This window comes from Aedes albopictus, chromosome 1 (assembly GCF_035046485.1).
Source record: "Aedes albopictus strain Foshan chromosome 1, AalbF5, whole genome shotgun sequence".
Taxonomy (NCBI): Eukaryota; Metazoa; Arthropoda; class Insecta; order Diptera; family Culicidae; genus Aedes; species Aedes albopictus.
In genome coordinates, this window is record NC_085136.1 from 267039173 (window position 1) to 267062084 (window position 22912).

A 22912-nucleotide genomic window follows, 5' to 3' on the forward strand; every position below is an offset into this window, starting at 1 on the left:
TTCCTGGACATCTCACATTGAGTTCAGAATCAAGAAAGCTTGTATGGCCTTCGGGCAATGCCGGCGAACCTTTAGTACAACTTGGGGTCTAAAACCCATGTATATCAAATGGATCTACACAACAGTTGTTCGGCCAATATTGGTCTATGGATGTCTTGTGTGGTGGCAAAAGGGCGAAATGAGAACGGTCCAATCAAAGTTAGGCCATCTCCAAAGAATGTGCTTAATGGCGATGTCTGGAGCGTTCTCTTCAACTCCCACGGCAGCGCTCGAAGTTCTCTTTGACGTTGCTCCACTGCACATTCATCTCAAACAAGAAGCACTTTCTTGCACTTACCGTCTACGGGTACTCGGTCTACTAGGGGAAACTCCTGTGAACCGCAAATCAACACACACCTCGTTGTTTCCACTTTTGGTGCATTGGGACATAATTGTCCTTGCTCCAAGTGATCGTACAATTGCTTGTAATTTCCCATATAGGACATTTTCCACGAAATTTCTTTCCCGGGAAGAGTGGACATCTGGATATCAGGAGAGAAGTATTTCAGACGGCATCGTATGTTACACTGATGGCTCCCTTCTTGAAGATCGAGCAGGTGCTGGGGTCTATTCTCGTGAGCTAAGGCTGTATCAGTCTTACTCACTTGGTAGACACTGCACCGTTTTACAGGCCGAAATCTTTGCTCTCATGTGCGGAGTGCAATCGGCACTTCAGCAGCTTGTAATGAGCAAAGTAATATACTTCTGTTCAGATAGCCAGGCTGCTTTTAAAGCACTTGCTTCGGCCAACTCCAGGTCGAAGATAGTTATCGCTTGTCGAACTCAAATCGAGGAGCTGAACTCAGCAAACGCTGTTCACCTTGTATGGGTACCTGGCCATTCTTCCATCGCTGGAAATGAATTGGCTGATGAGTTAGCTCGCACTGGAGCATCACATGACTTCATTGGCCCTGAGCCAGCTATTCCTATATCGAAGTGTTGGGTAAAACTTCAGATTCACACCTGGGCTGCTACTCAACACAGACACTACTGGAATAGTTTGGAGTCATGTCGTCAAACCACATTGTATTGTACTGAGTCATCTCCAAGGGTGGCAAAGTATCTTACAAATCTGTCAAAGCAGAACTGCAGTATTTTGGTCTAAGCATTGACTGGCCACTGCCGATTCAGCTATCACATGGCGAATATTCAGCAAGCTGATTCATTTGCATGAGATAGCTGTGAATCCGATTACGGAACTTCGTATCATTTGATATGTAACTGTCCAATTTTTGCGCAACTGCGTTTCCGAGTATTCGGTTATCACTTATTAAGTGAAATTGACTTTAGAGACCTGAATATACAGGATATTCTGTTGTTCTTAACCCGGTGTGGTAAAGAGCTATAGGCTCTCTACGGTACGCTTATGCGTTAGTACCCTCTTCCAGGGTATTTTTTTTCCTATTTCCCTACCTGTCCTTATCCCCATCCTTATCCTTATTTCCTTCCTTTTCCCTCAGGTAGATGATGAAATAGGCTATTATTTTGGCAATGGCACAAATGTCCCAAATGGAGGATAACGTGCCTCTGGAGCCGGCCTTCTGATACCTCATACCTGATACCACCCTATGGAGTTCGCCGCTGGTCCGTCGGTCGCTGCATTAAGGCAGTTTCCATACACCGAATCCACTTGGGGAATCGGTGAGACCGGCGGGCGCGCTGCAATCAAGGCAGCCTGGAGAAGAAAAGCAGTGTTACAGTCCACTGCAACATGCCGCAACAGTACCCCTTGATTCCTAAAATCAAGTCGATGAATGATTTCTGTAGGAAATTCTACGAGGAATCAGACCTCCGAAGACCGCAGAGCGATACGATGTACGTGGCGAAAGTTATCAATTCTACCCGACTGATAAAATAACAAGATGATATTATTTATTGTTATTCCTTACGTGTAAAACAGCGTTGTCATGCTATTCGGTGTTCGATCAATAACTGTTCCACATGCCTCAGATCGCTTTGCGGTCTTCAGAAGGTTTGTTCCTCGTAAAATTTCCAACAAAAAATATTCATCGATTTATTTTTAGGGGTTAAGAGTTAACCTGTGGCGATTTTTCTTTGAAAAAGTGATTTTCCTCATATAGTAAATCGTATAAAAACTTAAAATGGCTGGCGCTAAAATATAGTTTCTCCGATCGAGCTGAAATTTTGCACTGTTGATATGGGGCCGAGATGGAACACAAAAAGTGTACAGGATTGAAATGTCTTTTTCTGTCCCATGCTAATATATATATTTATGTTATGTCTATTGATATAGTACCTATGTCATATCATATGCTGTTAACTTCAATGGCCAAATAACCTTTAAATATTCAATCTTCATCTCGAAAAGCATCAAATTAACAATTCTACTCCACATGAGAAGCGCAAAACTTAAAAACTATGCAAACGAATAACTCTAGAGAGGCAGAAGCTGGACTCAAATTACATTTCGGAAGCCTCGAACGAAAAAGCATATTAAAAATGTGCTGCGTTTATGTGCGCGATTTGCCAGCGGATATGTCATGAACACACGTGGTGGTTGGATGAACAAAAAAAAAATCAACTCCCGTACTATTTCGACTGCATCCGTCGTCGGTGGAGTAAAGTTGTCACCTCTCGTCCGGCTCCGGTCCGTTTCCATTATCATCCGCTTTTGACTGCGAAGCCGGCGCGTATTTCCGGTTGATGGATTTCAGGATTCGGATCAAATTGTGCTGCTTTTTCAGCTGACGCATGGTAGTTGGAGTTCGACTCGTTGCCGATGAGTGGAACGTGTTTGGACTGAAGGGTCGGATAGGTATCGGCAGATTCGGACAACTTCTGGCGGTGGTGGAGGGCGGCGGCGGCGCGGAGGGAAAATACGTCAGACTGAGTTTGATGCGATTGTTCTCTACGTTGGTGCAATTTCGGCGGCAGAGTTTGACCTTCCGCAGGATAAAACCGTCTGGGGGTTGGATCTGACCGTTCCAGCCGTGGTCCACCACGTGGTAGCGGTTCAGATTGATTTCGCTACGAGCAATGGGTCGCTGCTGTTTGCCGTCTAGCTTTTCGTACACTTGGTCCAGATATTGACAGCGGCCATAATCCTCGCTCGAGAGTGTGTGCAGAGAATCCTCGCATGATTTGCTTTTGTGAAGACTGCACTGTCCACGACCGTCCAAATCGTCACTCATCGATCCGAATTCACTCCACTGTTTGAGCTGATTGATGATTTCCTGTTCTTCGAGGGACGATAGTTTGTCGTCGTCCTGTTTTTTGGCGAGGGTCGGTGTGGATGAAGAGAGTTGCGGTCGTCTGTGGGTGACGACAGATTCCGTGCAATTGTTGTTGGTATCTCGTAGGGAGTCGTAGAATTTGGTCAATGCTTTCACTTTACCGGATGGGACCTGCTCGGAAGCTGCGGGGGTTGGTTCATCGGGTTCCGTTGGAATGGTGGAAGCCCAACGGATGTTGTAGGGTACGGTGTCATGAGGTATGGTACGGGTGATCGTTGAGGTGGTTGGCTCATCAACAAGAGTGAAATCTTCTTCGAGAAGTTTTTTCATAAGAGCACATGCGGTAGGGATGGGCGAATCGGTAGATCGTGGTGGCAGAGGTATTTTGGCTATGGTATAATAGATGGCACAACGAGCAGGAAAAAATAACGACTGGGTTAGGTGTGTTTTCGTTGATGTTTGGAAAAAGTGAAATGAGATGCATTGAATGAGGGGATGGAAGAAACGATCAACTTCGGGAGGGATTCGAGCAAAACAAACACCTAGTAGTAACAATCGAACAATTGACAATTTTTACAATGGGCAATCGATTGGTAATCATTCAGAACAAATTTTCGAAAGTTTAAAACACACAATTAACAAATAAAATTCAAAATATAGAACAAATAACTGTTATAATCCATTATAAACACATTTTTAGGATTGTTATTTAGCAAATCATTTTAACAACAGCTTACTGAAAAACTTGTAATTTGAAAGAAGGCACAGAATGTGGCAAATTGACAAATTTGGGAATGAATTTGAAAAAAAAAACATCGCGTTCTAGTGGGATTTGAACTTACGACTCTGAATTCGTTAGACCGGCGCTTTAACTAACTAAGCCACAGAACAGGCAATGAATCTGCAGAATAGAAAACCAAACTGACTCCGAGCCCACGCCATGAACACTCCCGTTTTCGACAATTTTGTACAGGAAAGGGCAGCATGCATCACTATACTCTAGCTTGCGTCGCATCGGCGCAGTTGATCGTCCAGCGTGTCTTTAGTATGCGTCGAGAACTCGCGACGCATACTATAGATACCGCATACCAGCAACACAAACTGCTTGCGAATTACGAGAGTAAGTCTCGGTTTGATAAAAACAGTTCACTTCCATTTGTAGTTAATGGGCACAAACGTGGGGATGTTTGCTCTTCACTCTCTGACAACCATAAAGAGAATTCATGAAAAGGGAAACGAATTAGAACTCAAAATTAAGTTTAAAAATATTCTACTCCGTGTAGAAGACTGCCCGACAATGAAAAAAATATTGCAGTTATGCGATGAGTAGCAAAAAAAAAACATTTTTCAGCATGGGCCGTACATTTATCCAAGGAGGCTTCTTCTGGGATTCTTTCAGTAATTCCATCTAACCATTCTTTCGAAAATTCCCTATTGGCATTTCTCTACACGGTAAAAATTCTGCACGCTAGATGTAAGGGAAAAATCCCTTAACTATTCAATGTCGTAATCAACATGATCAGAAGTGCTTTTCCTTTGAGATCGCAATGCTGTCAGTGTTGATTTGAGGACCAAATCAAACCCACCAGAGAAATCAACAGAAAATCCCTTCGATTTGCGCTACTGTAAAAAGCAATACGATCCAAAGTGAAAAGTTGTTGATTTGGTAATGACTGTTTTGGGCATGAAAGTAAATATAGATGGCAGGCGGTAGAAAGTGCTTCGCTTCGATTCGCGCCTCTCTAACAGATGTGAAGCAGTGTAGTGGTAAAATAGTTGATCGTGACTCTAAAGGTCCTGGTATCGAATCTAGGTGCGGCTGTACACATTTTTTTTAAATTTTAGTTTTGAAATCAAAACGCTGTCAACAACGAATTGATGTGAAGTTACATTAAAATTGAAGAGGCATTGGATGTTCTTTGTCAAATGATATATAATTGATAACAAACTGATTGAACAGTAGTGCGAATTCAAGTGCCAATCAGTTTATATCACAGTGCAGATTTTTTACCGTGTAGGAATTTCATCCATGTACATTCAGGGGAACCCTCTACGAATTTATACGGGTGATCGTTCCTCTAGAAACTCATTCGGTAGATTCCTCAAGGAATTTCTTCTGGATATTCCTCATCTGAAGATCCCTCCTGATATTTCCTCCGGGGATTCTTTTAGGTACTTAGGGGAACTTACGTATTTTCGGCCGTTTTGTTCTATTCGTCATGGGTTTTTTTTTTTGAAACCTATTGAACTCAAAATGGGCAACAAATCTTTCCCAATCAAGCTGAATTATATGACCAAGTTTTAGGCAATTTGACCGATAAAAACCCTTCATGACGAAAAGAACAAACCTGACGATAATACCCTTTGTCACCCTATATCGTCATAAGATTCAACAAAAATACTTCTCTGAATTCCTCTAGGAATTCCTTCCTGGTATTCTTTCAGAAACTCTGGGACGATTCCTCCAGGAATTCCATCTGGGGTTTTCTACAGGAATTCTTTTTGGAGATTCCTACAGAAATTCCATACAGAAATTTGGGGGTATCTTCAGGAAGTTTGGAATTCTTCCAGAATTTTCTTCTTGTTATCTACTCAGGAATTTCTTCTGAGGATTCTTTCACAATTTCTTTCTGTGGGTTTCTCCAAAAAATCTGTTTTTTTTAAAGTTCCTTCAAAGATTCCCACAGTAGTCTAGACTGGTCCTCCGAGAATCTAGGAATTTCATCCCAGAAGGAACCCCTGGAGATCTCCAGAAGGAACTCCTAAAGTATTTCCAGAAGGGACTCTCTTTCTTCCGGAATTTCTTTAAGCTCCTGTAGGGATTCCTACAGAGGTTTAGAATGGGCCTCCTATGAAAATCCAGGAATTCGATCTAGGGATTTTTCAGAAACTCCTGGAAGATTTCCAGAGGGAGCTCCAAGAGGATTCCAGCACCAACTAGGCGTAGAAATTCTTGTAGGATTTCCCTCTTGGAAATCATCCAGGAATTCCATCAGCGGATTACCTCAGAAGTGCCATCAGGTAATTCTATTAGGAATTCCTCATTTCCTGGGTGCTCTTCTAGAAACTCCATTGGAAGTTTTCTTTGGAAATATCTTATGGATAATCCTGCATACATTTTATCTGGGAATTCCTCCAGAAATTCTGTCTAGGTATTTCATGTTAAGATTCCTCCAGGAATTTCTTCTGGAACCCTTTGGGACGATTCCGCCATAAATTCCAACTGGGGTTTTCTACAATAATTCTTTTTAAGGTTCTCCGGGAATATTTGCTAGGATTCTTTCAAAACCTTCTTTTAGAGATTTCTTCTGCAAATTCCATAAAATGTCTTCTGTGGGTTGTTTCATTTTTTTTTTTTCTGGAGACTGCTTTTGGAATAACTTTAGAAGTTCCTGCAGGAATTCATACAGAAATTTAAACTGGACCTCCCCTCCTCCCAAGAATCCCGAATTTTTATTCAGAGATTTTTTGGAAATTCCTGGATACTCCCAGAAGGAACTCCTGGATAATTTCAAAAGGAACTTCTGGAGAATTTTGGCAGGACCTCTTGGAGGATTTCTAGAAGGAAGTTTCGAAAATGTCTTCTGGATTTTTTTTCAGAAGTTCCTTTAGAGTTTCCTACAGACATTTAGACAGGGCCTCCTCCGAAAATCCAAGCATTTAACCTAGAAATCTGATTTTCAATTTTATAAAAAACTTCTGACTCCCAGAAGCAACTCCTAGATGATTTTCAGAAGAAGCTTCCTGAAGATTACCAGAAAGGATTCCTGGAGGATTCATAAAATGAACTCTAAGAAGAAACCCAGTTAGAAATCTTTGAGATTCCGGAGGAAATCCAGTAGAATAAAAGCATGAAGGAATTTCAGAAGAAACTCCTGCAAAAAACCCAGAAGGAACTGTTGAAGAAATTCCTGGACCAAAGCATGCCAGATGTATTTTTTTTAAAGAATCTTGCCAGGAGGAGCTGCTGATAAAATCGCACATAAACTTTTAGGGTAAACTCTGAAGCAATTTCTGGATGAATTTCAGAAAGAAATCTTGGAAAAATTTCTGTAGGGACTTCTGAAGAAAACCTTGGAGGAGCCCCTGTAGGAACATTTGGGTAAATCTCAGAGGAATATCAATTACCGGCAGAGCTTCTGGAGGAGCTGCTTTAGAAACTCCAGGATACATTTTTAAATTATATTTGGGAAACTTCTAATCGAATGTCAGAAGATAACAAGTGGAGTCCCAGAAACATGCTTGGAGTTATCCTAGAAGAAACCGCTTGGGGAAACCAAAAAGTAGTGCTGTCTAGAGTGTTTTAGCGAAAAAAAAAGAATCGACGAAGATAAATGGATTAAGTCAGTAAGACCTCAAAGTTACTCCTTTGTCGAGTTATATTCTCAGATAGGAAGTGATCTGATGTGTTAGGTACGTCATGCTCTTTAACAAAAGTTCAAATCAACTCGATGTGGTATAAGCACAGATGAAAATGAAGGGACATGATGATAAGATGATGGAAAAGACCACCGGATGGATGAAAATTTGAAACCAATCACAAAAATTTAAATGTAGAGCTTTGCCTATCAGGATTGCGTGGAGCTTACTATCACATTTAATAATCAACTGGCTGGGACAAAGGACAGAAGTAAAGGGCAACAATGTACAAAGGGCTCAATTCAATGACACAGAATTTGCTTAACGATAAACGATGCCACATGTGCTGATGGTGGATTTTTGTTTTTCGATGAAAAGTTAAAAAACTTACTTCGTCTTTCTGGTCAGCTAACGGAAAAAATCTCTTCTAACTGGAAAATTTCGCGAAAAAAAATTTGTTGTCTCAAAAAGGGATGTGTTTGGTGTTTCTCTTGTTACGATTATTATCTGACTGGTACCCGTTGCTGTTTCATTGAAAATCATTGTTCCCGCTTATTTTCCTCTCCATTCCTTTCAATGCATATCAGTCATAAAACAACTCTCAACGCTGGCGAGTAGTTTACCTTTGGTGGTGCTACTGTTGCTAATGATATTGCTGAACAACGGGCTTTGTCGTCGATCCCCGAAATCGTTTCCATCATCCTTGAGCAATCGGGCGGTCCCAATCCATTCGCCATTATCGTCGTTATTGTTATTGCTGAGCCGCGCCGGTGAGTCGTAATTACGCGAAACATAGTCCCTAATGGCTTCCACCTGGGCCATGCTGCTTCTCCGATGGACGGAACCACTATCAATGTCCGGGTCCTGCCCGACATCGTCGCCTTCGTATTCGTTATTGTTGTTGCTACTTTTAGTATTGCTATTGGGGTTATTGCTAGCGCTGTTGACGCTCCTATTGCTAGTGGATTTCACTTTACAAAACTTGAATATAGGTTCACTTGGTGATTTTTTGGTCCCTCGGCTGGGCTGCCAGCGTGGCGCATCGACGAGGTCATCATCGTCCTCGTCGTCGGTCGACGCCGCCACTTCATTAGTGCTGGGCCGCCGCTGATAATGATAGTGATTGGAGGAGTAGGAGCTGTTGTTGTTCAGCCGATGGTGGATTTCGTCAACCCCATCATCAGCAGCGTTGCCGTTGTCGGTGATTATGTCGAAGCTGACGGTCTTGCGACAGGACGAATTGCTGCCACGCCGACTGCCCGGGTTCACCATAATGCCCGAGATGTTACCAACCGTGGCACTGTGGGTTGGCAGAGGAGGCGGCGGTGGCGGTGGGGCCCGGTAAGCCGGCGGAACAGCTGCCCGGGGCGGAAATAGTTCCTCCTCGCTGCTGGCAGTCGTGCTGGTGTGGAATCTGATTTCCTATGTGAGTGGGTAGTTGTTTTTAGACAAAATTAGTGACATGTGATGGGAAAGAAGAGAAGGTTTCTAGACGAGAAAATTGAATCGAACATTCAAATTGGTTCTCGTGAATGGAGGAATTAGTCAGTCTCTGGGAATAAAACTTGTGCCGTAGAACATTGACCTGGGACGAACGAAGAAATGAATTGTTTAAGACTAAATGATAGGTACAAACTATGTTTTTAATTTTGAGGTGAACGATCCAATCATCATGTGCACCAAATCTCTTATCAATCTTCATCGTGGTTATAAACGGTAGCTTAGACAGATTTACCCAACCCCGTAACACGTAGTCGTTCTTAACGCATTGCTACGGGGTGCTAGTACAAGACTGAACATAAAAGGCTGAAATCGCAAAAGGCTGAAAACAAAAAAGGCTAAAGATTCAGTACAAATTCAACTTCATGGTGACGACTGCTTCGCTCAGGAAGGAGTCATCAGGTATCAGATAGGCGAAAGCGTGAAGACCGGAACGGGATAATACCTAAAGAGACTTTTCCACCGTCCAATAGCCTAGCTAGACCTACTTCAAGAAGCGTTTTTTCTCAGAGTATAGCGAAAGCCGTATACATGGACTCACACACACATACTCTGGTGGCAGAGCAGCAGTTTGGCAAGATCATGGACTCTGCGTCCACGAAGTCTAACATAAGCAAGGACCTTAAAATGGCCCTGTTGCACTTCATGAGTCGTACCCAAACGATGACAAGCAAGATCACGAGAGACTCGTGAAGACTGTAGCAACGGCAAAAGCAAAGGTTAAGATGCCTACCCAGACGGAGCCCTTCGCTTTCACAGGAAGCCATCAGGTGAGGAGCTGTCTGGCGGTGCCCGCAAGGCTAGGCGGATACTAGCCCCGAAGGTCGGCAGTAATGCCGGCGAGTCGGACCCCAGCCAGGCGGTCGCCAAAGTAAACGGGGTCTTCTTCTGTAGCTGTTATGCGCCTCCACAGTGGTCGGTTGAGCAGTTCACGCAGATGGTGAACTGCATGACCACCGTGCAGACAGGTCAAAGGCCGGTGATAATAGCGGGTGACTTCAATGCCTGGGCCGTGGAATGGGGAAGCCCTTTTACGAACTAGCGGGGACAGATCCTGCTAGAGGCACTGACCATGCTAGATGTCGATTTGCTAGTATCGGTACCAAAAGTATTTTTAGTCGGAACGGAGTGGCCTTACAAGTAGTTTGAACTGGAGTGTAGACGATAGCTAATCTCACAGCGATCACCTGGCGGTTCGCTACAGAGCGCTGCAGTATCGACAACAACAACAACAACATCGCTGCAGCTTGTCTATGTTGGAGTATCTTCTTTGTATTCGTTCATTAACCATACGACTCAACGAGAGAACATAGACACGCTTGGTTATTGAAACAGAACCAACAAAAGGGAAGAAAAACTGCTGACTGGTTCACTTATCACTTCGGCTGCCAAACACTGCATACAACGAAGCTACTCTATTGAATACCCGCTGCAAGCCGCTGATCGCACCGTGTTACCCCGTAATTCGTTCGACGTAGAGGCAGTCTCAGCATGATACTATTTTGAAGCGACCTTGGCTGAACGTTCAAATCGATTTGCTTAACGCTCAGAGCCCCAGGACAAACTTTTTATTTTTAATCGGCTGATACTCAGGATCTGTAAAATATAAAAATAGGCGGTTTTCACAATGATCGATGGGAAGAGTTGTACTTCATGCAAGGGTAGTTGTCAAACCGGAAGTCTATGCTTGAACCTGATTTTGCACCGGAAATAAGTGTTCCCTGGTGCTATGTTTGGCGATATGTTCTACAGCTGCCCTTAGGCTACCTTTTCAATAATTCGATGTTAATTATCGGTAGATCAATCAAGGTGGAATCTAAATCAGGCCTTAAATTTCTTAGCGAAGTGTGCTTTTACAAATTGGAATGAATTTTGTAAATTGGGACAGAAACCGATAAACGCCTAAAAGTATGCAATGATCAAGTAATAATTTGTTGGCTAAAAGTATGAGCCGTGTTTGAATTTTAGGTGAATTAATCACATGAGTGATACTTTTAAAAGAAGGGCTCAAATATACGAAACAAATTCTCCATAGACACCAAACTTCTAAAATCATCTTTTCAGGTGCAAAATGATTATGATCACGAAATTGGGTCTTAGGGAGTCCTACCGGAAGTACACTCCTGGGACCAAGTTTCAGATGCATCTCATACCAGAAAATAGCCTCAGCATTGTGTTCTTGCGTTGGCCTTCCATTTCAAGTTGTTAAAGATTATAGAAATATTATAAAATACCAGATTCATAGACGACTCGCCAAAACATTGCCCCAGGGAACACTTATTTCCGGTGCAAAAACTAGTTCAAACATGGACTTCCGGTTTGACAACTACTCTTGCATGAAGTACAACTCTTCCCATCGATCATAGTGAAAACCGCTTATTTTTATATTTTACAGATCCTGAGTATCAGACGATTAAAAAAAAAAGAAGTTTGTCCTGGGGCTTTGAGGGTTAAGAATCGCCCCACAATCGATTCAGCCATGAGCGTGTCAGCTACGGTCAGTGCTCTGGTTACATCTCGTCTCGAACGGAGTAGTTCTAGATCAATCAGCGGACATCGGTTCTCATAGCTCGGCAGGCGAAACGGGTCCCTCCAAGGTAGTCTGCGGAGTGCGAATCGAAGAAAGCGACACTGAACGGATTCAATTCTTTCGGCGCCGTTATTGTAAGCAGGACTCCAGACAGCAGCCCAATATTCAAAGGTAGAGCGCACAAGCGAGCAATACAGTGCTTTTAAGCAATAAATGTCGGAGAAATTCTTGGCGATCCTGAAGATGAATCCTAGATTCCGAGACGCTTTGTCGATAATGAATGAAATATGTTGCTTGAAAGTTAGCTGCGAGTCCAGTATAACACTCAGGTCATTCACGTGAGTCACGCGCTCGATTGTCGTGTCAAGGAGACTATAGTCAAAGACGATTGGCTGCATCTTGCGGGAGAACTTTATAACGGAACACCTGGCAGGATTCACTGTCATTTTGTTAAGAGAACACCAATTAGCGAAGTGATCCAGCTGATTTTGCAAATCAAGGCAGTCGTAGAATGAGCGGATTTTCAGGAATATATTGAGGTCATCAGCATAAGAAAGTCGAGGCCCTTTGATGACAGCATGCACATCGTTGAAGTAGATGAAGAAGATCAACGGTCCTAGATGGCTTTCTTGTGGTATTCCGGAAGTTGCGTCAAAGCTATTCGATCGGCTATCTCCTATCACCACCAACAAATGTCGGTCGGTAAAATATGAACGGAGCCAGTGCAGAAGACAGCCGCCGACGCCAAGTCGGTCGAGCTTCGGGACCGTCGAAAGCGGCTGAAAAGTCGGTATAGATGACGTCTGTCTGAGCTTTATCGGACAAGCTGTTAGTTACATACGAAGTGAGACACCGAAGATTGGTGGAAGTAGAGCGCCTGGAAGTGAACCCATGTTGATCGTCGCTCAGAAGTTGCTTGTAACGCGACAGCAGTGGCTCCATTATGACCAATTCAAAAAGCTTCGTCACGGCACACAAAGACGTAATTCCGCGGTAATTATCGACGCCACGTTTACTTCCTTTTTTGTGTACTGGAAACATGTGTGCGAATTTCAAACAAGAAGGGAATGAACCGCTGGATAGTGAAAGCTAAAACACAATGAGGAGAGGAACTAACAGACAGTCAATATGTTTCTTAACAAATGTAGACGGAACACCATCTGGTCCAAGGTTGTCAGACGATTTAAGCTGAGTGGCGGTCCGGCGGATCATGCCATCGTCGATATCGATTACACTCAGTGAGTGGCCGTTTACTGGAACCTTGTTGACTGCAATCAGAGAAGAGAAGGGCATCTCAGAACAAACCAAACACACGAAAAGTGATAAATTTTAGGCGTGAAAAATTGACTCGATTTATTTTGTTTCTGCCTATTTCGTTTCCATCGTGTATAAACGTCAAAACAACTGCATGGATCAAAGTGTATTGATTATTTCAGGTATAATCAAAATTAATTAACAGATGACGTCATATCGATAATAAATTATTTTATTCTTCGAAATTTTGTTTCATTGAGAGCATATCAATTATTGTTTCGACCACTATTGCAATAATATGGTACACGTACCAAAGATGTTTTTTTGCAATTGTAGGCTGTTATAAAGCATCATAATGGTGTTTTGCCAATTTTTCTTAATTATCATTACAATTTTATACATATTCCCATCACTATTGTATCGCGTACCCTATTTACGGTTTTAAGAGATAAGCAACTTTGACTGTGTCCGTGAAATACATTCTAGTTAAACACATTTTTTGCGAATCAGTTTTTGAGTTGGTGTACCTGCCTCCGAAATATTTAGCTTATTCGTGTCAACACGGTTGAAATTTTCCGTGTAAAAAGTGTGGCTAGGTGTCGCGACCAACAGCATGAAATATTTATCAATTTCTGACTCGGGAGATGACCTTCTCTTCTCTGCTGCAATGGTAGCCTGGCTATCGCTCACAGTCTCGTTGCAAAATACCCTTGCGAATTTTTGGGCAAAAAGCCGGCAGATCTCGTCAGTGGTGGAGGCGGTTTGACCATTCAGCTCCATTGACGATGGCAGACCAGATTCTTTGCGCTGTTCGTTCACGTATTTCCAGAAAGCCTTCGGGTGACTTTTCAACTTAGTCTCAATACCTCGCTGGTACCGCTATAGAAGGATAGCCGGCTAGCCCGTTGATATTCATGTTTGAGCCTCACATAGTGGTTTCTAAGCGTAAGGGTCCGGTGTGTTAAGAATTTCCGCAGAGCTGCTCTCTTAGCAGACTTCATCTTTCGCAGTTGGCGTGTTTGCCATGGAGGCCGAGGGTCTTGATGAATTGACCATACGCCAAGACATGGGAAAAAGTTTGAGCGGCGGCTTCAACGTTACGAGGATCAAGAACATTTTCCCGCTCAATACTGGTCAAAACTTCTCCAATACTTTGATGATCGGCTTTCTGGAAATTGTAGGATACGGTGGCGGGACGGTAGAAGAACTTGAGGGGGTGATATTCCTCAAAGGCCAAAATCAACGGAGGATGATAAGAGACGTCTTTAACAAGAGCACACGGAGCCGTAGAAACGAACGGCGCTTTATCCCGGGTGCTTACGAAGCACAGATTCAGAGTACCATTTTCATTAGTTGTAGAGTTGTAGAGAGCTGTCCAGCAGTATGACAGCACCGGCGTAGATGGATGAATGTTCTGGATCTGGATACAAAAAACTGAGATGCTGCTGAAATTGAAGTCGCCCAGGATGAAGACGTCGTCAATCGGAGAGGCAGAACCTATAACAGTGAAAACAGATTGACAATGGGCTTCGATGAGTTCGTTGTCACGAATCCGATCAGGAGGAATCTACGAGCACAAAAAAAATGTGCGGTCGCCCAGTTACACGGATATCCAAACTTGTTCTAGGCATTTCCACAGCCGTAAGCTGTTGCCTGGATTCCGGTCGCATCGGGACACCTCATAGTTGTTAAGTTCCAATTTGAATTACTAGCAACACGGCCAGCAGCTTAACTGATCTATGTTGACAATCAACGTTGTGTTCTCTTTTATAGTAGTAGTGTTGATGATGAGCCGTGCATTGTATACAAATAAACAAAGCAACTTGATGATTGATATTGTTGATAAGGACTATAAATAGCACGGGCAATAAAGTGACCTGGCGTCAGTATTCAGTGAGAAAACATAGACTTGATGTTATTATCCGAACATATCAATAGTCTGACCCAAACACCTGATTGGAGAGCGTGCGGGAGTCTAGCCATGTCTCGGTTAAGACAACAATGTCGTAGCAAGCATCCGAAACGGCTAAACGGTAGTCGTCGATGCTTGAGATCATTCCGCCGCCGTTTCGGTAGTATACAGCGATGTCCCGTTTAATCATGGCGGTAGAATCTCGGCCAGCGGATCGACTGCAAATCGGACGGGATTCAGGAGACGGAATATTCGATAAAAAATCATACTTGCCGATAACAGGGTTCCCCGTCTTCCAACCAGGGATGAAAAATGTACTGGAAAAAACGGTTACCGGCTGTACATTTGACATTTTCCCACACGAACATCACAGGCCCAGCCAAACTCAAACTGTTCGAAAAATAAATGTCATAACATTTTTTTTCCTGCAGCCTTCTTCCTCGAAACGGTTTCCAAGCGCGAGAGCGCCAGTACTCGAGCACAACGACGACAGAAATTTCTGTCTCTCCCGATTTCGCATTTTTCTGCGTTTCAAACCTCTTCTAGATAAACTTCTTTACATGCATCACAAAGCTAGGAGTGTGCTCTAGCTATTTGTGCAAATCGATTTAAATTATTTATTAAAACAAGTGAGTTATTAGCAGTTGAAAATATTTGACATTTTTCGCAATCACCCGCCTCAGCATGACTGCTCATAAATATTTTCGTGGGGAAGCGAAAACCATCAAGCGTCTGCTTGACTGCCGTCGGCGCGGCGTCTGATGGTATTGGTGCTGCCGTTGTTTTGTGTTTATTTTACTGCCAGTATCGATGAACGGAAAAGAGAAAAAAGTATTTTTGCCATCCCTGCTTCCAACTCAAACGCAGGCCGGGGACGGCTGCTGGTCGCTGGCAGGAGGGGCATGACTGCGATGAGTGGAATAGAGACTTCCCTAGAGCAATCGGCAAGGGTGCGTCCCGGGGTCCGTTCACCAGAGGTGCATGTGTATATCGTATGGTAGGCACGGATATACCCACGGAAATCAAGGAAATTTCCTTTACGAAAAGTTTCTGGCCCGTCCGGGAATCCAACCCATCACTCTCAGCATGACAATGCTGAATAACCACACCCCTCTACAACTGTGGCTACAAGGCAGATGATGATAATGATAAGTTCTCCATTCAATGTAGCACGGTAACTGAGACAACTGTGGCTATCAGGCAGATCGCCTAATATAGGTATAATGTTGGACTGTAGAACAACTACTGTAACATATGGGTTGACGCCGTTTGAAAACCAGTCAAATCAAGATTACAGCCCTATATTCTTTCACCCTTTGGGATATTCAGTCTTTTGTGTTCAGCCTTCTGTTATTTTAGCCGTAGTAATATTTCAACCTTTCATATCTAAACCGATTTTTGAACTAATTAAACTAATTGAAAACGTATAAAATTTGAAAATACAAATATTCGGAAGCTAAAAATCGTAAGAACGCATTTAACACCGATCCAGTTAATACCAATGATGTCCGGCCACGATGAAGATATTTCCTAAAAACAACAAAACATTCCTTAAAAAATGGGGATAACTCCAAATTGCATCTCAACTAAACTCAGACGCCTCTCTGTGAGCCCATTCCTGCATCTAGAATGCAGCAGCAGCACCTATCTGCTCTAAAATCACAATCACACCGACGACACAGAAAGCCTCATTCGGTGGTGTGTATGGCGAACGGAACGGTGACCGTGTCTCTAGAAGACCGAATCCTGACCAATAAAATGAAAAAAAAAAACACAATCCACGCACGGTGGGTGGTGGAGCACAACATCCAAACTCTAAACATCCATATCCTACCCGTTCTTCGTCCTCGTCGTCATCGATGAAGGGAATGTCGTCCAGGTTTACGTCAGCCACGAACGACAACTGCGACTCCGTCGAGGGAGCATCCACCTTCAGTTCGAACACCGGCACAACCATCGTGGTCGATTCCGGAGTTTCCGGTTCCGGGGCTTCGTCGATTTTGATCATCTCTCGGCTGCTGTTGTGGCTGCTTCCCCTCGAGTCGTAGTCCTCCACGTAGATCGACGGTGGCGTATCGTACCGGACGGGTTTTACGCCGGGTCCGCTTCCTCCCAGAATTATCGTTGAATGGGGAGGTGTTACGCTCATCATCGGAAGTCCCCCGCTGTTCATGCGCCCGATGCTTCCAAGGCTATTGCTTCTGGTGCGGTTGTTGAAACTCGTCAAACTGACGGTCGATCGACAGTCCCGGTATCGAGGATCGAAGTGAATTTGCTGCAGTTGATCGTTCGATAGGATGTCCTCGTTGGAAAGTGACAAGCTATACCGCCGCGGTTGACTGATGTCCGGATTGGACATCCTCCGGTAGGCGTCGTGGTAGGACAGGTACGGCGTCGAAGTGGTATGCTTCATCAGCGGTGAAAGCGGTTGCTGTCGGAGGGAGCCCCTTCGGGATAGTGATCGCGAACTGCCGTGAAAGTTGAGACTTTCGTGCGATCGACCGAAGTGGTACCGTTGGATTCCATCGTTGTCGTAGACGGTACAGTTGAATTCGTTTTCTAGGTTTTTTTTTAGCGTAGGGATCAGTATCGTGCAAAGCATAGCAAGTTAAGTAATGAGTAGGGAATTGTTACCATTGTTACCGTTATTCGTACAGGATTTGGTGTAGCAAGCAGCATGGGAATGATTAAGCAAATGTACTTGGTTAGTATTCTAGCGAGCGAAAGGAGAATGAGCGATCTCCTTTCAAAAACCTTCCACCGAGTTTCTATATTATTACGGGTGTAAAAAAGTACCAGAAAGCACACTTACCGCGCTGGATGACGGGACTGGGCTGCTGCAGTAGCGTGGCCAACCCGTGGTAGATGGCACCCTGTTTGGCAACCTTGAGCGTCACCACCGGTCCGGTCCGCACCAAATGGTCCGCGGCTCGTTCCTGCGTGATGCCGATCAGACTTTGGCCGTCGACTTCCAGCAGCTGATCGCCGGCTTGCAACCGGCCGTCCAGATCGGCTGCCCCGCCCGTTACCACCGATTTGATGTAGATACCGAGCCGTTCCTGACCGGCACCTTTGGCGGCCACGATCGAGAGGCCCATTCCGTTGGCGTTTTTGTGCAGTTTGATGATTTGGATTTCCGGCTGCGGCAGCTTGCTGGACATAACACTGGGCGATCGACCCTGCTGTGAACAAGAATTAGTAAAGTTATAATTGCTGGTCTAAGTCACTAAAATTAGCAGTTGAGTCGTTGGTTTACAAAAATGGCAACCATATTATATTACTCACATTAAACTGGTGCATATACACGGTCCACAGTCCAATACTAGTCGGTTGCGATGCCAGACGGCACATGTTGGCCATCTGGAACGGACTCAAAAAGTCCACCAACCCCGCGGGAATACCCCGAACCACATCGCAACTGAAACCATCGTCGGGCAACAGCAGCGCCAGAGGCAGCTCCGGCGATTCCTCTAACCGTATTTCTCGCCCGTCCGCCCTGCTCAGTTCGTCCGCCACCGATTCGGCCATCCGTACGGCCGTATCGATCAAATTTCGTGGAATGGTTTCCTGCGATAGCAGAGCCGCCATCTGCAGCGAGTTCAACCGGAAACACGAGCAAGCCAGCTGCTGCACTTCGGTGATGGAGGTTTTCGGCGCCTGCAGAAACTGCGCACATTGGTTGATTTTGGCCAGATGGCAGTCGGCCGCCAGCTCCAGCCCTTGCTTCTCGGCCCACAGCTCTAGCAGCGAGAGCCGCTCGCTCAGCGCTTTACCCCAGGCACTGGTGCACATGTGTGATGTCGTGACAAACTGTAGAAACAGAGGCGATTAATTAGTGAGGCGATTTTCGGCAACAGGTGGTTTATGTCTGCATTTCCCCCCCCCCCCCCCTTATTTACCTTGTTGAAGCAGACCACGTTGATGTAGTGAAACAGCTGCGAGAACAGCTGTATCGTGAGGGCGGCATTGACGCGACACCGGCGCAGCAGTGCCATGGCCGACCCCAGCACCGACAGGACCAGCCCAGCGGCGGAATCGTGGTCGATGTTCTCCGACAGAAACTGGTTCAACGTTTGCGACAGCTCAACGTGGAAAATCGACACCAGATTGCGGAATGCGGTTTGGACGCTCTCGGCCAGCACCTCCTGCGCCTGGACGCTAAAGGCTGAAATGTGTCGGTCCGATTTGAGAAAGTGCAAAAACTCCGAACTGTTGGCCATCCAAAAGGACAGGATTTTGGCATCGGTGTACTGCTCCTGAACGACGTTCTGGATCAGATTGGCAACGTGATGAAGGAATACTGTTAACTTGTGGGCACGCTCCGTCGGCTGCAGGTCGGGACGGTAGTGGGTGGAGGCACGATACCTAGAGCGGCGGAGTAAATGATTCCATTTGTAGAGGGTTGGGTTCAGGTTGAGGTCATGCGGCGGAAATACAAACCTCGCACACAGGTAGAGCGTGTACACGGGAGCTAGCTTAAAATTAGGTGAATTGACGTCCAGTTCGCTGATGACGGCCTGCAGGAAGGCTTCCTGGTACTGTTCGGGGAACTCGAGCACCGCAGGCAGGATTGGTTCCTGACCGCCCGGTTCGCTCGAAATCGACGCTGCAGTGTGCGACGGTTGCAGCTTGGGAAATGTGCTTGTCCTTTAGTTGGGCGGTAGGCGGGGAGAAAGAGAAGCGTTACCCATATATTTGAATATTAATAAATATTGCATAAATATTGCATATGCTAATGTTTGAATTGAATATGTACTAAAAAAACGTTATAGTAAATATCACACCACCGAAAGTTAGCTAGGTACTGATTTTGATGAATTATATATACACATGTTAATAGATCAGTACTGCCGAAGCTGTGAACGCGCGTGGGTATTCTAGGGAAATTGCAAGACATTTCTTCCCTAAAACCATTCTAAAATGCTCAAGGAAAGCTTAAACGGCTCTGAAACCTCATGAAACTACTCTGCCTGCCCTGAAACCCCATGAAGTACAACGCTTCTGAAACTCCCTGAAGTTCTCTGGGATCTTTCTGATGCTCTCGAAACCCGTCTAAGCGCCCCTGAAATCTCTCTAAGGCACCGTCCACAAATTACGTAACGTTCTATGGGGAGGGGGGAGTATGACCGAGCGTTCCGGTCCATACAGAAATTTTAGGATTTTCATACAAAAAAGCGATCCGGAGGGAAGAGAGAGAATAAAAAATGTTGATTTTAGCATTACGTAATAAATAGATGCAGCTTAATATCATTTGGAGCACCCATGTTACTCCCTGAACCCCTCCTAAATTCTCTTGAAACGGCCCAGAAACCCTCCGAGACTCCTGTTAAATCCACTCTTGCGTCCATTAAATACCTATGGAAACCCCAGAAATCCCCCTGGAGACTCTGACAGCCCCCGAAATCATGGACTGTGGGCATACTTAGTGCAGTTCAAAACATCCTGTGCGTATCACAACTTTTGGGAAGTTTTAACTTATTTTGGGGATGTTACAAGGCGTTTTAGTTTCATGAACTTTTCAGGGAGCGTCAAAAGGATTTAGGGGTGTTTCCGAAGCCAATTAAAATGCCCTGTGATTTCCCTGAAACCCTCTGTAATGTTCCCGAAACTCCTCGAGATGTCATAAATTCCCCTAAAACGCCTCCTAAATTGCCCAGCAATCCTCTGAAGCGCTTCTTAAACCTCTCTTGAATCCCTTGAAATGTCCCTGAAATCCCTTTTTAACGCCCTAAACTTACATAAATGCCTCTGATATCTAAAACCTCTGAAACAACCTGAGACCCTGCTGATACGCAACTCAAACCCCTTCGAAACTCCTTTAAACTCCTAGAAAAACAATGAAACCCGTGGACATGCTTTTTGAATCCCTTTAAACGTCTTGAAATCTACCTGAGACCCCCTGAAACGTATTGGAAACACCTCAACTTCTATGTGCAGCATATGTCCCATATTCTATCGAAATCCCTATTAACATGGGACAACTATGCTGTACAGTGAAACCCTCTAGAACGTCAATGGAACCACTTGAAACACTCTAACTTGTCCCTCACCCCCCTTGAAGAGCCAAAAAAAAACCCCTAACCTGAACGTCTCTGAGACACACTAAAACCGCTCTTTTTGCCCCTTAAACTACTCCTAAAGCTCCTTGAGTGGCACTCGAAACACCCAGAAACGTTCAGAGATCCTGTGGAGATTCCTCTCAGGACTCTGTAGAGAATCCTCTCAGGATTGTGTCGAGAATCCTCTCAGGATTGTGTCGAGAATCCTCTCAGGATTCTGTCGAGAATCCTCTCAGGATTCTGTCGAGAATCCTCTTAGGATTCTGTCGAGAATCCTCTCAGGATTCTGTCGAGAATCCTCTCAGGATTCTGTCGAGAATCCTCTCAGGATTCTGTCGAGAATCCTTTCAGGATTCTGTCGAGAATCCTCTCAGGACTCTGTCGAGAATCCTCTCTGGATTCTGTCGAGAATCCTCTCAGGATTCTGTCGAGAATCCTCTCAGGGTTCTGTGGAGAATCTTCTCAGGATTCTGCGGAGAATCCTCTCAGGATTCTGTGGAGAATCCTCTCAGGATTCTGTGGAGAATCCTCTCAGGATTCTGTGGAGAATCCTCTCAGGATTCTGTGGAGAATCCTCTCAGGATTCTGCGGAGAATCCTCTCAGGATTCTGCGGAGAATCCTCTCAGGATTCTGTGGAGAATCCTCTCAGGATTCTGCGGAGAATCCTCTCAGGATTCTGTGGAGAATCCTCTTAGGATTCTGTGGAGAATCCTCTCAGGATTCTGTGGTAAATCCTTTCAGGATTCTGTGGTGAATCCTCTCAGGATTCTGTGGTGAATCCTCTCAGGATTCTGTGGAGAATCCTCTTAGGATTCTGTGGAGAATCCTCTCAGGATTCTGTGGTGAATCCTCTCAGGATTCTGTGGAGAATCCTCTCAGGATTCTGTGGAGAATCCTCTCAGGATTCTGTGGAGAATCCTCTCAGGATTCTGTGGAGAATCCTCTCAGGATTCTGTGGAGAATCCTCTCAGGATTCTGTGGAGAATCCTCTCGGGATTCTGTGGAGAATCCTCTCGGGATTCTGTGGAGAATCCTCTCGGGATTCTGTGGAGAATCCTCTCGGGATTCTGTGGAGAATCCTCTCGGGATTCTGTGGAGAATCCTCTCAGGATTCTGTGGAGAATCCTCTCAGGATTCTGTGGAGAATCCTCTCAGGATTCTGTGGAGAATCCTCTCAGGATTCTGTGGAGAATCCTCTCAGGATTCTGTGGAGAATCCTCTCAGGATTCTGTGGAGAATCCTCTCAGGATTCTGTGGAGAATCCTCTCAGGATTCTGTGGAGAATCCTCTCAGGATTCTGTGGAGAATCCTCTCAGGATTCTGTGGAGAATCCTCTCAGGATTCTGTGGAGAATCCTCTCAGGATTCTGTGGAGAATCCTCTCAGGATTCTGTGGAGAATCCTCTCAGGATTCTGTGGAGAATCCTCTCAGGATTCTGTGGAGAATCCTCTCAGGATTCTGTGGAGAATCCTCTCAGGATTCTGTGGAGAATCCTCTCAGGATTCTGTGGAGAATCCTCTCAGGATTCTGTGGAGAATCCTCTCAGGATTCTGTGGAGAATCCTCTCAGGATTCTGTGGAGAATCCTCTCAGGATTCTGTGGAGAATCCTCTCAGGATTCTGTGGAGAATCCTCTCAGGATTCTGTGGAGAATCCTCTCAGGATTCTGTGGAAAATCCTCTCAGGATTCTGCGGAGAATCCTCTCAGGATTCTGTGGTGAATCCTCTCAGGATTCTGTGGAGAATCCTCTCAGGATTCTGTGGAGAATCCTCTCAGGATTCTGTGGAGAATCCTCTCAGGATTCTGTGGAGAATCCTCTTAGGATTCTGTGGAGAATCCTCTCAGGATTCTGTGGAGAATGCTCTCAGGATTCTGTGGAGAATCCTCTCAGGATTCTGTGGAGAATCCTCTCGGGATTCTGTGGAGAATCCTCTCGGGATTCTGTGGAGAATCCTCTCGGGATTCTGTGGAGAATCCTCTCGGGATTCTGTGGAGAATCCTCTCGGGATTCTGTGGAGAATCCTCTCGGGATTCTGTGGAGAATCCTCTCGGGATTCTGTGGAG

General features: G+C 44.9%; 1 protein-coding gene across 3 annotated transcripts in view; it reads right to left on the reverse strand.

The window, feature by feature from the left end:
* Positions 1–19467, reverse strand: part of LOC109399005 (afadin) — a 50166-nt gene extending 30699 nt beyond the window's left edge. Inside the window, exons 1-7 of one of the 3 annotated variants that reach the window (XM_062846738.1) lie at positions 19229–19467; positions 18688–19153; positions 18074–18598; positions 17601–17970; positions 16623–17347; positions 8216–9014; positions 2591–3622 (exon numbers count right to left, since the gene is read on the reverse strand). In XM_062846738.1, coding sequence (XP_062702722.1) covers positions 2628–3622; positions 8216–9014; positions 16623–17347; positions 17601–17970; positions 18074–18598; positions 18688–19008 — 3735 coding nt within the window. In that variant the 5' untranslated portion in view covers positions 19009–19153; positions 19229–19467 and the 3' untranslated portion in view covers positions 2591–2627. The remainder of the gene's footprint in view (positions 1–2590; positions 3623–8215; positions 9015–16622; positions 17348–17600; positions 17971–18073; positions 18599–18687; positions 19154–19228) is intronic. The other 2 variants (XM_062846736.1, XM_062846737.1) reach the window with 2 other exon arrangements.
* Positions 19468–22912: the final 3445 nt, after the last annotated feature.